A 15,989-nucleotide genomic window follows, 5' to 3' on the forward strand; every position below is an offset into this window, starting at 1 on the left:
TCAAATTGCTTTGTAGAAAGGCCAGCCCAATTCACTGCTCCATTGACAGTGCGTTAATGTGTATGATTTCCTGCAGCCAGTAAACATTTAAAAAAAAACCCCAAGGAGGAAAGTTTCCAATACCAAGATATTTATGTCAGCACTTTTCGTGCTAGGAAAGGACTGGAAACAAGGGAGATACCCATTTATTGGGGAATGGCTAAACAAACTGTGATACATGAGGCAATGGAATATTACTATGCTGTAAGACAGTAGTGTCAAACTCAAATAGAAATGGATTCCCGTTGGTTGTATTTTGACTTAGAAAACAACAAATTAACATCTATGTTTGTTAAACATTTCCCAATTTAATCTAGTTCAGGCTGCGAGTACGATACTTCTGTCATAAGAAACTACAATTATTATGAATATAGGGAAACATGGAAATATTTTACATGATTTGACGCAGGGTGAATTAAGCAAAGCCAAGAAAACAATATACACAAGGCTACAACACTGTAAATGGAAAGACCACAAAATAATCACAAATTAATGTTGCAAAATTACAAAGAACAAGTGCGGCTCCAAAGAAAAAATATGAGAAGACACTCCTACCCCACTGCTTTGGAGAGGTAAGAGGTCCATGGGTGTGCTTTATTGCATATATTTTCAGTCTTTTTTGATATACTGATCAGTTTTGTTGATTTTTTTCTTCTCTTGCTTTTTAAAAATATTATTTATTATATGGTATGGCTATCTGAGAGGGGGGAGGGAGAGTGATACTGGGAGAAATTCTGGTGATGTAAAAAATAAAAGACACCAATGAAAAAATTTTATAACATTTCTTTCATTATGATACTACTCTAGCTCAAATATCTATGACCTATTGCCTTTGTTCCAAGGTCCTGAGATCAAAAAGAAGTCAGAGGCAGAGTGATCTGAAGGTCTGCTCTTTGGAAATCAGTTTTGGACAGCTAATGACATTTCTGGTTAGTCAAGTGCTACAGAGTATTAAAAGAAATGAGCAGGTTTTAATGCAATATTTCAGATTTAATTCCCTAAAATATAATACTCTGAAAGGAACATAAAGAACACATAATCATGAACATCTGAGGCCCTGTCCTTTCATAAAAGGAAGTGGTAAGATAAAACAGGAAGAACAATGAACTAAAAGCACTGAGACTTGGATTCCAGTCCCAACTCTGTTATAAACTCAATGAGACCTTGAGCAAGTCTCTGAACCTTGTCTATAAAATGAGGGGTGAGACAATGGTGCAGAAATGAGAACTGGAGGAAGGAGAGGTGAGGGGAGGGCAATGGGAAAGGAGAAGGAAGACACGAACTGAAGAACAAAGCGGAGAACTAGAGCTGGAAGAGGACGAGAATCCGCTCTGAGACTCTGTGAGGTGAGCTAAATATTTTCATTCAACTTTTATTCCTGATGTTTCCATATTAGATTAAGCAGAAACAACAACAAAACCAAGCTCTAAGCTAACTGATAGCTTTATACAGTATACACATTCCAACAGTTCTCACACATGTAGCAAATACATCATAAATAGACGCACCTCGTTTATTTTCCATTGTACCACCTCACCTACACTCCACATGGTGTGTTTTATGCTAAAGATTTCCAGCAGACCTTCTGGTCCCATATAGCTGGTCTTTTTTTTTCTGTCAACAAAAGTTAAAAGGCTCATCCAATCCTCTAAGAAACAGCTACTGTTCCTGGAATGTAAAGACGTTTTAAACTGAAACGTCTATTTGTTCTATTTTATTACCTCTCTTATATGACATTTAAGTTGGATCCTAATATTCCAGTGAAGGGTTTACATGATGTAGAACTTTGTCTCCAAGCAATTCTCTCTTTATAAGCCCCCAGTAAAAGTACATTTTCAGAAGTATGCTGAAATAGGAAAAATTTTTGTGGTTGTATACCATGGAACTAGCAACCTAGAACTGGGCCCTTCTGATGACTGAGAATGCATTAGACAATGGGCCATTTAGATTAAAAATGTGATCAATGTTTCCAGCTAGTGAACGAGAATTTAATTCCTCCTGCTATGTAACCAGGACCTCTCCTAAAGAGCTCCTTGTAAAGAAGAGTACAATTTTAAATTTTAGATCATTTCAGTCATGTAATGGTTTTTCCAACGACATCACATGAAAACTACTTACACTTCTTCCCTCTCCCTAAACAAATGCAAACTTCCTATTCTGACAAGTAAGAATGCTTACAACTATTTGCAGTTTATGGCCACATAATGAAGCTTTCATATGGCTAAAATAAAGTATGAATCCAAACATACCTGTGTCAGAAGCATGAAAGCATTATCAGCTCGGAGATTTTTCTTTAGAAATTCCACACAGTGTGCCTCAAGAGCAGGAACAGCATACTTTTTAGCTGTATAAAGTGTGGTCATAACAGTCTCTGGCCCAATCTGAACTTCATCAGAATAAAGAAATCTGAAAGACAAAACATCATAGTGCAGTGAAATAAAACCTGATTTAACTGAAAAACAAACACTAAAGTAGCTATTGTGTAACAAGGCCTATTCCTCAAGGAATACTGTACTTCCCTCAAAGAGATTACATTTTTGCTGGAGGGAGATGTTAAAACATATACAAAGATAAAAGACAAGTCATATAGTAAAGGTATATCACTACCAACTGGAAGGCAGGAGAAGGAAGGTGGCATGAGAGAAACCAGAGGTTCCAACAGGTAGGAGAAAGAAGGGAAAGTATTCAGATGTTGAGGAAAGACTATGCAAAAATGAGACACAAAATGTCACTTATGGGAAAAACAAATAAGCTAGATCATAGACTATGATGGCTGGATCACAATTCTATGTATTAAGTCTGGAAACATATACTTATGCCAGATTGTAAAGGGCTTCCAACACCAAACAAAGGAGTTTGGATTTGATTCTAGAGGCAAGAGGGGGCCACTAAAGCCTCCTGAGCAGGGCACAGACCCTATGCTTTAGGAAGGTGATTCAGGCAACTGTGGCTTCTTCTGTTTGAATGTAAGCTCCTTGAGGGCAGAGACTCTCTCACTTTTGTATTTGATTTACCAGAGTATAACAAGTTCCTAGAATATAGTAAGCCCTTAATAAATTCAGTTTATAGTGTTGTCCTCACAGAAATAGTTAAGTGAGGAGAAGGAGGAAAGGGTTTAATCAATCAACAAGCCTTTATAAAGTACTTACTATGTGCCAAGCACTGTGATAAGTGCTAGGGATAAAAAAGGAAGCAAAAACAGCCCTAGCCCTCATGAAGTTTATACTCTAATAGGAGACCTAGCTATAAACAAGATAACCAGAGAGTTAACTTAAAGTGGAAGGCATCAGCAGCTGGGAGGGCCAGGAAAAGTTTAAGTTGAAAGCTGAAGTCCACTTTTAGACATGTCAAGTTTGAGATATAAAAATGTCCTACAGTGAGTTGATGATTTCAATCTGGAGTTTAGGAGAGGGATGAGGGCCGAGTACGTAGATTTCAAAGTCATCTGCATAAAGAAGATAATGGGTAAATAAAGAAAACAGGTCCAGGAACAGATATCTAGGGTAACACCCACAATTAGGGAACATCCTATGGAGGAGATGGAGAACTGGTTAGACCAACAGGAGGAATCAGGAGAAAACAGGGTTACACAATCTGCGGACACTAGAACAATCAAGGGAGGAAAGCTGGTTAACAACAAGAACAACTACTGAGAAGTTAATAATGAGAAAAAAACCCTCAGCTTCAGCAACTAAGAAACTGCTGATAACCTTCAAAAGAGCAGTTTCAGGGAGAGAGGAAAAGAAAAGAAAGAGAGGAAAGGAGAAATGAAGGAAGAAACAAACGAATGGACGAAGGAAGGGAAGGAGAGGGGACAAATTTATTAAGTGCTTACTTACTACGTACCATGCACTATGATAAACACTGGAACACAAATACAAACAAAAAGAAAGAAAGTACCTGCACTCGAGGAACCTATATTCTAATTTTGGAAGACACACAAAAGGAATGAAAAAATTAAAAAATAGAGGCTCCAAGAGAAACTCGCCAATGGGAGAGGGGGCACCCCTCCAAAGGGATATTCCAAGGTAAGAAAGTCACAGGGATAGTAGGTTGCTTCTGGACAAGGGAGGCCCTAGGTTCTGAGGGAAGTTCCAGGATGAGCCAGAAATAGGAGGCATGGTTTGAATCTAGGGCCAAGAAGAGGATGAAGGCAGGTGGGCCTGGAACCTTCCATAAATGGAGGCTCCCTAAGAGGCTGAGATGTGAATGGGAGGTGAAGAAGTGGAGGCAATTAGTGCAAATGACTTTTTCTAGCCGTCTAACTATGAAAAGTGGAGCTCTGAAACAACAGCTTGAGGGGATCAGCAGGGCCAAATGAAAACCGTCTAGAGAACGGAGGTGGTCCCGACACATTCAGAGTAGCAGAGAAGCAGCTAGTGGATAAGGAGAGAGTGAAGATTTGAGAGGAAGATGGGACGATTAATCTGAACAAAATCCCAGAAGCAACGGAAGGGGACGGGAGCAAAGGCATAATTGGAGGGGATGAACTGAGCAAATGGAAAGGCCATCTCTTCATCAAAGAATGCAGCAAAGGGGTGGGGAGACGATGACGAGCAGCAATTCTGAAGGGGAGAGGTGGGGGGGACGGGGAAATCACCGCCGATGGAGTCTCACGTCTCAGCAGAGTGCGAGGCGATGTTCCCTGATGAGAGGGTACGAGGAACAGATCGCATGGCTGTCTAAAAAGAAAAGACAACATGCTGAACAGCTGCTGTGAAAACGGCAACGGACAGCGAGTCACAGAAGAGCAACAGGGATGCTGCCCAGCAGGGAAGGTCCAGTAGACGTCCTGTGACAAATCTGCACTGTGCCCACTCAGCTAAGTTGAGTGACTTCCCCTCGTGGCACTAAAAAGTACCGAGGCAGAAGTCAACAAGGCGGACGGAAGAGAAAACGAAGAGCTGGAGTGTGGCACGGCATGAGCCATGGGATTTGAGAGGACATGATAATAAAGTGTGCAATACAATCAAGTGTAGGGTCAATATTCCAGAGAGAGGAAAATGAGGCCAGGCCAGAGTAGGGGATGGGCCAGGAAAGCAAAGAAAGGTGGAGCGCCCGCAAGTCAAAGGTCAGGACAAAGAATAGGTTTTTAAGAGGAGTGAGACAGAAGAAAGATAAATGGGCAGGGGTCAGAGAGAAGAATTTCAGAATCCTAGCTTAATATAGTTCAAACTATTATGGGTGACTGAAATCAAGAGTCTGACCACCTTTGTGAAGTGCACAGAAGAACCACATCTGGTGACAAGAAACCACAGAATTCTCTTTTAAAAAAAAAAAGTGGCTATGAATAATATCACTGGCATTAAAGAGGTAAACATGATTAAAGATGATGGGACAGCTCATGTAATGTAAGAAACTACTTAGAACGACAAAATTGATAAAAATATTAATCTTCCAAATCTGTGCAACTTACAAAGCCCTTTTATATCCATGATCTCATTTGAGTTACTAAAAACAAAACAAAACAAAACAAAACAACCTGTGGCATAGGAAGAACAAGTGTAAGCATAATCATTTTACAGATTTTGAAGAAACTGAGGCTCAGGAATGGGTATCACAAGGCTTCAGCTTAAGTACTTGTATTCCTCCTGCAAAAGCAAGAGTTCTTTTTTTTGTATCAAGGAACCTTTCTCAGAATGACTTTAAATATATAAAATAAAATACGTAAGATTACAAAAGAAACCAACAATGCTGAAATATAGTTTTTTTTACATATATACACACACACACACACACACATATATATATATATATATACACACACACATATACACACACATACATATGCATATATATGCAAACAAATTCACACACCCCAGGTTAAGAACTTCTGTGTTTGAATGAATTACTCAAAGTCAAATGTCAAGTAAGGGACAGAACTGGGGACTCATTCCAAGGCCTTCTGACTCAGAATGATATAACAGAGCCTTAGACTGGTGATCAGGATGAATTCTAAGTGATGGTTCAACTGGTTATTATTTTTATAATTTGGGGCAAGTCACAGAATCAAAGAGTATAAAGGGAACCCAGGGGCCACCTACGCCAATCTTCACCTGAAGAGAAATTCCCTCTGTAACACCCCAACAAATGGTCATCAGGCCTCTGTTTGAAGACCTCTAGAGACAGAAAAACCATGCCATCCAGAGGCAGCCCATTGCACTTTGGCACTGCTCTAATTATTGTGAAACTTTTTTTTTTTTAAAACATCAAACTTCTCTGTAACTTCTACTCGGTTTTTTCACGACAGCCTCTTAGATATTGAAACTGCTATCACTTTCTAGTCTCTGTACTCAGTATCTCTAGTTCCTTCAAAGATCCTCATACAGTATAGTCTCTAATTACCTCACAGTGCTGAACCATCCTTCTTGGGGCATTCTCCAGCTTAGTAGTGCCCAGAACCAAACACATTCTGTACATGGTCTGACCATTATCTCAGACTATGGTAGCTTTTGGGGTTGGTCTGTCACATCACAGACTTGCAATCGACACCCCCTAAACCCTTTTTGTAAGAGCTACTTGTTTAAGCCATATATCATTCATACTATATTTGTATTGCTGATTCCTTTAGCCCAAAATTAAGACTTCAAATTTATCTTTACTAAATCTCATCATAGTAGATTTAGCCAGCCAATATAGCTTACTGAGACTGTCTGGGACCCAGGCTGTCCACCAATGTGCCAGCTGTTTCGCAGCTTCATGTCATCTGAAAATGTGATAATCATTATCACAAGAGCAGAGAATCCTAGATCTAGAATTAGAAGAGTCCCTAGCAGTCATCTAATCAGACTCCTCATTGCACAGCTGAGAAAATTAACTCTGGCAGCTTGACTTGACCAAGGTCACACAGCTAATATATATGAACCCAAGGCCTCTGATTTCAGAGCCAGTGTTTTTTCCTATACCAATCTGCCTCACATACATCTCTGCTTTTATCCAATTCACTGAAGAAAAATGGTGAACAACACAAGGCCAAGATCAGATCCCTGAGGCACTCCGCTAAAAACCTTTATCCTCCAAACCGATGTCACTCCATTAATGATTCTTCTTTGGGTCCAGTCATTCAACCAGTCCTGAATACACCTACGTAGCCCACATACTGACCACAAAGATAACATGACAGATTTTGTCAAATGGCTTGCTGAAATATAGGTATACGCTATGACATTCCCCTATTCTACCAGTCCAAAGTAAAACAAATGAGATTTGTCTGACATGACCTGTTCTTGCAGGCAGTATAGTACAGCAGATATACTGGACTTGGAATCAGGAGGATCTCAGTTCAAATCTTTCTTACTAGCTATACTTACTAGCTATACTCACTATATGTATGACCCCAGACAAGTCACTTCACATCTGTCACCCTTGGTTTCCTCATCTATAAAGCAGAGACTATAACGGCACCCACCTTACAGGTTTGTTGTGAGGAACAAATGAAATAATATATGTAAAGCACTATGTGAGCCTTATACAAATGTTGGCTGCTGTTATTATCATTACTGTTATTACTGATGAAGCTACATTGGCTCTTACTACTTCCTTTTTTAAGTGTTTACAATAATTCCATTGATTTGTGATCCTATCACTGTGAACATTCCCTCTAATTATGCAGATCATACTCAACCATGCCTGTCAATCCTATTCTACTCTTGTCTTCTCCTAAATTTGGCTAGGGAGGGAGAGACATCCACTTGGGACAACCCAGGAGCCTTCACTGCATTCTCTTGACATCACCAGGATATCAAAGGAGCACAGGGGCTCTCAGTTATCCTTTGCTCTCTTCATTTTTTTGATCATACATTTCTTTGATAACGTATTTTATTAAAACTTCGACAATGATTCCTTGTTTGTTATGTGACTGCTCAAGCCTAACAATGCCCACTTCGTGATCTTCAACTCTGATTCTTCAAAAACTGTAGTATTCTATGACTTACAGCCATCCATCAACGGAATGCTGATTTTAAAAAAGATGAGCTTTCGTTTTAATCCAAAAAACAAAGAAAAATGCTCATAAACCATCTCAATAATGTATTGTAAAATTTTGCCAGAAGTTGACATCAAGCTTACTACCTTAGAGTTTGAAAGTTCTACCCTCTTTCCTTTAGTGAAAACTGGGGCATTTGCCCTTCTCTAGTCTTCTGGTATTTTTCCTGCTCTCCACAATTTTTCAAAGATCACCAACACTGGCTCAGCAATCACATTTACCAATTCTTTCAGGATCCTGTATCCGAGGATATAGTAACAAACTCATTAAGGTAAAACTCCTAGCTGCTGATATACAAAAACTCCATTTCTTTATCCTTGACTTGTGCTCCCTTGCACCCACCCACCTCAACTCTACCACCCTTTCCTTCCAATGTGCCCTTTGGAATTCCTGTTCCATAATTAATAAACCTCTTTTCATATTCAATCTCTTTCTTTCCCAAACCTTCCATATTCTGGTCCTTACTGAAACACGGCTCCTCCCAAAGACATGGCTCTTCTCAATCCTCTTTCTAGTAGCGGCTACACTTTTGCTAATACCTCCCAACTTATTGTTTGTGAGTGGGACAGTCATAATATTTCTCGCTCCCAACTGCCAGTTCCAAATCCTTCCCCTATCACCTTAACTAAACACCTCTTCTCCTCTGAGGTTCACATCCAAACTTATGAGCCAACCCAAATCCTAGTGGCTATTTTCTATAGACCACCCTCCCCTCCACCCCCAGAACATTCTTCTTTCCTCAAGAAATTCAGTGCCTGGCTTACAACCTTCCTTTCCATCCCAATCTTCACACTCATATTAGAGTACTTCAACATATATACATACCTCCTGAAACATATGAACATCCCAGTTCCTCAATCTGTTCCAATCCCACGACCTTCTCCACTTTCCATCACCCACAAGTGTTTCCACGTCCACGGTCACGAATTCCAAAATTACTTTCTTTTATCATAATCTTTTTATCATTCCACCCCCCCCACTTTGACCTTTAACCCAGTTCTTTGTTTTCATCAATATCTCTATTCTCTCTATTCCTCAGTTCCTTCTATCACCCCAGCACTGATTACACCCTCCTCTCCCTTTCTTTCTGGCATCCCTTGGTGAACCAGCTGAAATCTAAGAACAATATACAAAAGGACTACCCAAAAAAACAAACAAACATTAACCACAGTAAATAAACAAAGCTGTATGTTGAGTGACCAATTTCGGTCCCAGAAAAGAAATGAGAAAGTACCACCCTCCCTTCCACAGTCTGCAGTTCTGCAAGTTATCTTTCAAAATGTATCAAATGCACACATGACCAACCATATGTAACTAGTATTTAATTTTTTTTTTAAGTTTATCAAAACTGTAATCTTTGCTAGACTCCAATACCCAGACTACTAACAACTGTGCTGAAATGGTCAGTTTTTCCAGTAATGACTAACAATTTCACATTCTTCTAGGGCTTTAAGATTTGCAAAATATTTTCCTCATGATAATCACAGGAGGTAGGTCAAACAAGTATTATCCCCATTTTACAAACAAGAAAACAGATTCTCAGAAGTGACTCCACAGTTTCATGACCAGTACCAGAGTACTAGTCATGTGTACTAAACCCATGTCTCCTGATTCCAAAGCCCATTGCTTATTCCATTGTATTATGTTTAACCTTTAGCCTTTTCAATGCTAACATACAGGAAGCAACCACAACTAATGACCAATACGTTAGGCTGATCTCCCCCCAAAAAACTAAACCACAAAAAAGATCACCAACTAACATGAGCAATTTGAATCTGAAAAGGTGTTTCTGGAAAATTCAAGGCCATAATTAAGTGGTTCTCATACTGTCAATATGGTCACAGATCCAAGGCATTATTATTTTTCTTCATATTCTTCCTTATATGTTGCTTATTATGGCATTTATGATGTACATCTGCAGTTGTTCACATAATTTTGGCAGGTACTATAAAATCTTTCACTAAGAGGAAAAATGTACCCTGTGACTAAATCAGCTTCCCTTTCACTGTGGTTGCATTTTCTGTGTCTTGAGGCACCAGAGAACACAGGAAAATATGGAGCTGATAGCTTCAGCCTTACTTATCACAAAGAACTTCTGCTGGAGGGTGCACTGTCATAACTGACAAGACATTTAAAAGGGCAGTGCAAGTACTCTGAAATACTACGACAGTCTTTTCTTACTGAGGGATCTGCAGTTTGATCTGGAATCATGAACTTTTATACCCATTCAGTCAGTCCCAGAGGTATGGCTACAATCTCCAGGGTAGAGAAGGTGGTGAGCAGTCCATGAGTTATCTAGCAGAGACTTTGCTTAGCCAGCTACACAGGCAGTGATCACAAGTACAAACAAACGGTAAGAAGATTATTATGGAAGCTAGGGGAAATCTAACGTATCAGTTTACCATATTTAAGAATGAAAATTATTGAAAGGCTATCCTCTCCCAATATAACCTTTGAATGTCTTTCTCTTTGCGTGGGAGAGGTGGAAGGAGGGAAGGGGGGGGGGGGGAATGGAAAGTACAAAGGGAGAGAGACAGAAAGAGACAAAGATGGAGATGACCAGGAGAGACAGGGTGCCACAACTCTGGAACTTAAAGTTAACACTGTTAACTTTATTTTCATCATAGCAAAAAATTCCATTTAAAAAATACATATGACTATTTCTTTGGTCATGCTGAGAATGGAAAGTAAGAGATTAGGATAATGTGACATGCAAAAGTGAAAATGAACCAAGCTAGTTGAGGGAAAGTAGTTCAAATCCCTTATACAGAAATACAGGAAAGACAACTAAGGACAGCAATAGACAGGGAATTCTCAGCGGGTAATGAGTCAAAATTAGGACTATTAGAACCTGCTTGATCCTATGAGGCAGCTCAATTCTAGAGCCACTTGGTGATTAGCCCAAACAGAGCACCCCCCAACTTTTCAAACTAAACCCAAAGGGGGAGGGGAGGGTGATTTATTATACTACAATTAAGCACTGATAACACAATCTGATCAAATATTTTTAAGTAACTGCCAACAGCAAATCACAAGATGTTAGGGAATAGCAGAGGAGGAAGCCTGATCTTAAACTAACAAGTGGTTGATTGTTATTACTGCTTACACAACAATTTCTTAAGACCTAGATAATATTTAAAATAAGCCACGATTCAGATTTTAAAATGTGTGTGCATGTGAAATCTGTGCTAAGCACTTTTGGTGGAGTTGTGAACTGATCCAATCATTATGGAGAGCAATTTGGAACTATGCCCAAAGGGCTATAAAACTATGCATATCCTTTTATCCAACAATAGCTAGGTCTATACCCTAAAGAAATTTTAAAAAAAGAAAAGAGAAAAGGACCTATTTGTACAAAAATGTTTACAGCAGCTCTTTTTGTAGTGGCAAAGAATTGGAAACTGAGGGGATGCCCATCAATTGGGGATTGGTTGAACAAGTTGTGGTATATGATTGTGATAGAATACTATCGTGCTATTAAGAAATTATGAGCAGGATGTTTAAAAAAAAAAAACAACCCGGGAAGACTTACATGAACTGATGCAAAGATAAGTGAGCAGAACCAGCAGGACATTGTATACAGCAACAGCAATACTATACAATGAAGAACTATGAATGACTTAGATGTTCTCAGCAACACAATCATCCAAGACAATCTGAAAGGACTCACGATGAGAAAGAAACCTCCAGAGAAAGAACTGATGTTGTCTGAATACAGACTGAAGCATACTATTTTTCACCATTTTTTATTTCAGTCTTCTTGTACAAAATGAATAACATGGAAATGTCTTACGTGATTAAACATGTATAACCTATACTGGATTGCTTACTATCTCAGGGAGGGGAGAGGCATAGAATTTGGAACTCAAAACTTAAAAACAAAAATGTTAAAAATTGTTTTAGCATGTAATTGGGGGAAAAAATAAAATATTATTTTTAAAAATTTGTGCTAAGCAACAGGAGACATGCAATGGTACACAGATACAGTCCTGGCCTTTGTGGGGTTAACACTGTAGCAAAGGATTGTACAATCTTGTTAAGAACTGAAATATCAGTAAATTATCATGACTTTACAAAACACCCACCTTAGAAAAATAAAATCTCCTTGAAAAACTAACCCTGATAGAAAGCTTTTCGAATTGCTTTCATATATATTTTGATTTCTCAAAGCTACTTCTCAATTTTACCTCTAGAGAAAGTGCCAAATGTAATTTTTAAAAAAGCTTTTAGAAAAAAACAAATTAAAGAACTTCAAAACAAGCACAAAAAGAAAAACTTTGAAAATAGACAAAACTGAAAATAAAAAGGCTATAGACCTGATAAAACAAAAGGCTTTTTAAAAAAACTAAATAACAAACCACTAGCTAAGGAGGATCATAAAACAGAAAAATCAAAAAAAGATAAATACAATTATCCAAATAGAATTATCCAAAAACTACTATATATTTATATGCCACAAAAGAAATGGATGACTATAAATTTTTTTTTAATTTCAAAAATAAACCCCAAAAAAGGACCTTAAACAACTTAATCTCTGAAAGAGAAACTGAACAAGTCACAAAAGAACTAAATACTCAAGGGGGGGAGAGAAGAGACTGCTCCAGATCGATCTATAAATGAACTATATCAAAAACCTAAAGAACAATTAATGCTGATACTACAAATAATAATAATCAATAGCATTTATATAGTACTTTACAGTTTGTAAAACTTCTTAGGATTTTATTTTATTTTCAAAACAATCCTGGGAGGTAGATGCTATTATTATCCCCATTCTACAGATGAAGAAACTGAGACTGAAGGATGTTAAATGATTTGCTCAAAGTCACACCAATAATCTTGACACCACACTTGAACTCAGGTTTTCCTGACTCCAGGTTCAAAGCTCTATTGTGCCACCTAGCTGCCCATATTGCCCACAAATTGTTTTCAATAACCAAGAAAGGAGACCCTCCACCAAATTCATTTTATATGGCAAACATTGTCCTGATACCAAACCAGAAAAGAACTAAGCAGAGAAAGAGAAGTAAAGACCAAGTTTACTAAGAGATTTCCATGCAAAACTTTTAAATGAATAGTAGCAAAAATCAACCAATCAAGCATTTATCATATGTAGTCCAGCACATATGGGTTAGACTACATATGGTTCTAGGCTGTAGTGATACAAAGACAAAGAATGAAATAGTTTTACTCAAGAACCTTACATTTCAATGGAGGAGACAAAAAGTACATATATAAGTATACACAAAATAAAGACAAAGAGCATGGGTACAAATAAATAGAAAACTCAACAACAGAAGTTATCAACTGGATCAGGAAAGGCTTCTTATTGAAGGTGGTGTGTGAACTGCATTTTAAAGCAAGAAAGAGAGTCTATGAAGTGGAAGTGAGAAAAGAATTTCATTCTAGGCATGGGGTACAGCCAATGTAAAGACATAAGAGAGTGTGAAAATGGAGTGCCCTGAGAAAAGGAAGAGAGAAGCCAGTTTGGCTGGACATATTCATGAGGAGGAGCCTGGAAAGATAGGCTGGAATCAGATTGTGCCTGCCGCTATACAGAGGAGTTGACATTTTATCCTAGAAGTGGTAAGGAACCACTGTAGTTCACTGAGCAGGGAAATGACAAGGTCAAACTACACTTGAGGAAAATCATTTTAGCAGCTATGTGGAGGATGCACAAGAAGATGAGATCTGAGGCAGGAAGAATAATCAGGAAGCCACTGGGAGAGGGGATGACAGCCTAAAATGGGAGCTGTGTGAGTACAGAGAAGGGACCTAATGTGTAAGACAGGAAGGCAGAAATGGCAAGATTTAGCAAATGACCAGATGTATGGGGTGAGGGAGAGTGAAGAGTCGAGGGCATGAAGGTTACAAACCTGGGAAACCAGAAAAACAGTGGCACCTTCAATGGAAAAAGGAAAATTTGAAAGAGGGGTGGGTTTAGGGTAAAAAAAAAGACAGCTCTGTTTTAAATATCAACAAAATGAGAGCAATACATAACCCCAAATTATTCATTAGCCAAGCTGGATTTCTATTGGGAATTCATGGATGGTTCAACATTAGGAAAACTACTCTCACAATTAATCATATAAACAACCAAAAACACGATAAATCAAAAGATGAAGATAAGCCTTCCACAAAATACGTTACCCCTTCCAATCAATTAATCGAAAAACATTTACTAAGTGCCTACTATGTGCCAGGTACTGTGGTAAGCACTGGAGGGGAAGGGGTACAAATAGAGGCATAAGACAGTCCCTCTGTCCTCAAAGGGCTCCCAATCTAGCTCTCAATCTTTCCCATTAAAAAGAAACCTAGGTATAAAAAAGCCTTTCTTTAATATGACCATAAGTAAATATCAAAAACCAAGAGCTAGCACTATTTGCAATGGAGAAACAATTGGAAGCTTTTCACGTAAAAGAGGTAAAAGCTGGTGCCCAAATTTCCAAATTACAATGTACATATTTTGTACTTAGAAGTATGCAGGTTGTTTTCCCCTAGTAGAATACAAGTTCCTTCAAGGTGTGGAATCTTGTTTGTGTTGTATCCCCAGTATGTGGCACATAGTAAATGCCTAATAGATGCTTATTGACGAAAACAAGATGCCTCCCCATCTCCCCACTATTCTTTTGTTCTAGAAATGCTAGACATAGTAATAAAACTGAAATTAAAGTTAGAAACATTTGCAAAGATAGGAGCAAATTTTCGTCTCTTTTTCCTTTTTTTTGAGGGGTGAGGAGAAATGTGGCTATTCAAAAATTTGTTTTGCCGTGACTACACATATTTATATATAAAATTTCCAATTTTGTTTCCCTTGCCTTCTCAATGGGTGGGGAAGGGAGAGACTTTGAAATGGAAAATAAAATCAAATTTAAAAGTAATAAAAATAAAACAAAGGAGACTAGATTACCTCTAAAAAATACACAAGACAAAATTATCCTTTTTTATTGATGGCTTGCTTGGAAAACTCCAGACAATTAGCAAAGAAATGAAAATGTATTTAATAGTTCTAGTAAAGTAGCAGGATACAAAATAAATTCAAATAAAAAAACATTTCTATACAGTACCAACAAAACCAGAAGAAAACTGTAGGAAGAGAAGTCTATTCAAAATAACTTAAAATACATAAAGCATTTGGCTACCAAGACCCACTCAGGATATACAAATACTACTACAAAATACTGTTTATATTAATAAGGGAATACTTATGTAACTGAAGCGTTATCCACTGGCAGCTGGTGGCTCAGTGAATAGAATGCTGGGCCTGAACTCTGCCCGGAGTTTAAATCTGGCTTCAGACACTTATTAGCTACATGGCCCTGAGCAACTAACTTACCCTCTGTTTGCCTCACTTTCTTCAACTGTAAAATGGTAATAATAATGACACTTACCTCACAGGGATACTGTGAGGAAAAATGAGATACTATTTCCAAAAGCCCTTATAGTCATACTGCCCGACACAAGTAGATACTATACAAAAGCTTATCCCCTCCCAATCTAGGGCTCTTTTTGCTACACTACACTGACTCCACAAGAGCCGCAGTGTTCAATACCCATAATCCTGAGAATAGAATCTCAAACTGAGACAAACAGGCAAACTGCAAAGGAATTACTTTACAGACCAGGCAAAATAACAACAAAATTCATTTGGAAGAATAAAAGACAGAGAATTTTAAAAGAAAGACTGAAAATTTTTTAATGAAAAAAAAAAAGGCCTAGCATTACCAGATCTGAAACAATATTATAAAATAATAATCATCCACACTGATGGTATTTTTTTCAAAGAACATAACAGATAAAGCAAGATCTAAAACCCAAAGAACATGGCTCAATGATCAATCAACCAAAGAACATAACTTTAAATAGCTAAGTGACTTAAACATAAAGGGTCATATCTTTAGAGAAAGAAAAGAAAAGAAAAAAGAAAAGAAAAGAAAAGAAAAGAAAAGAAAAGAAAAGAAAAGAA

General features: G+C 38.0%; 1 protein-coding gene across 1 annotated transcript in view; it reads right to left on the reverse strand.

Annotated features, from left to right (window-relative positions):
* BTBD2 (BTB domain containing 2) overlaps positions 1–15,989 on the reverse strand; it is a 66,491-nt gene that overhangs the window by 17,541 nt on the left and 32,961 nt on the right. Inside the window, exon 3 of the mRNA XM_027853051.1 lies at positions 2,289–2,445. Within this exon, the coding sequence (XP_027708852.1) occupies positions 2,289–2,445 (157 nt within the window). The remainder of the gene's footprint in view (positions 1–2,288; positions 2,446–15,989) is intronic.

This window comes from Vombatus ursinus, unplaced genomic scaffold (genome assembly GCF_900497805.2).
Source record: "Vombatus ursinus unplaced genomic scaffold, bare-nosed wombat genome assembly UNPS02009918.1, whole genome shotgun sequence".
Classification (NCBI taxonomy): Eukaryota; Metazoa; Chordata; class Mammalia; order Diprotodontia; family Vombatidae; genus Vombatus; species Vombatus ursinus.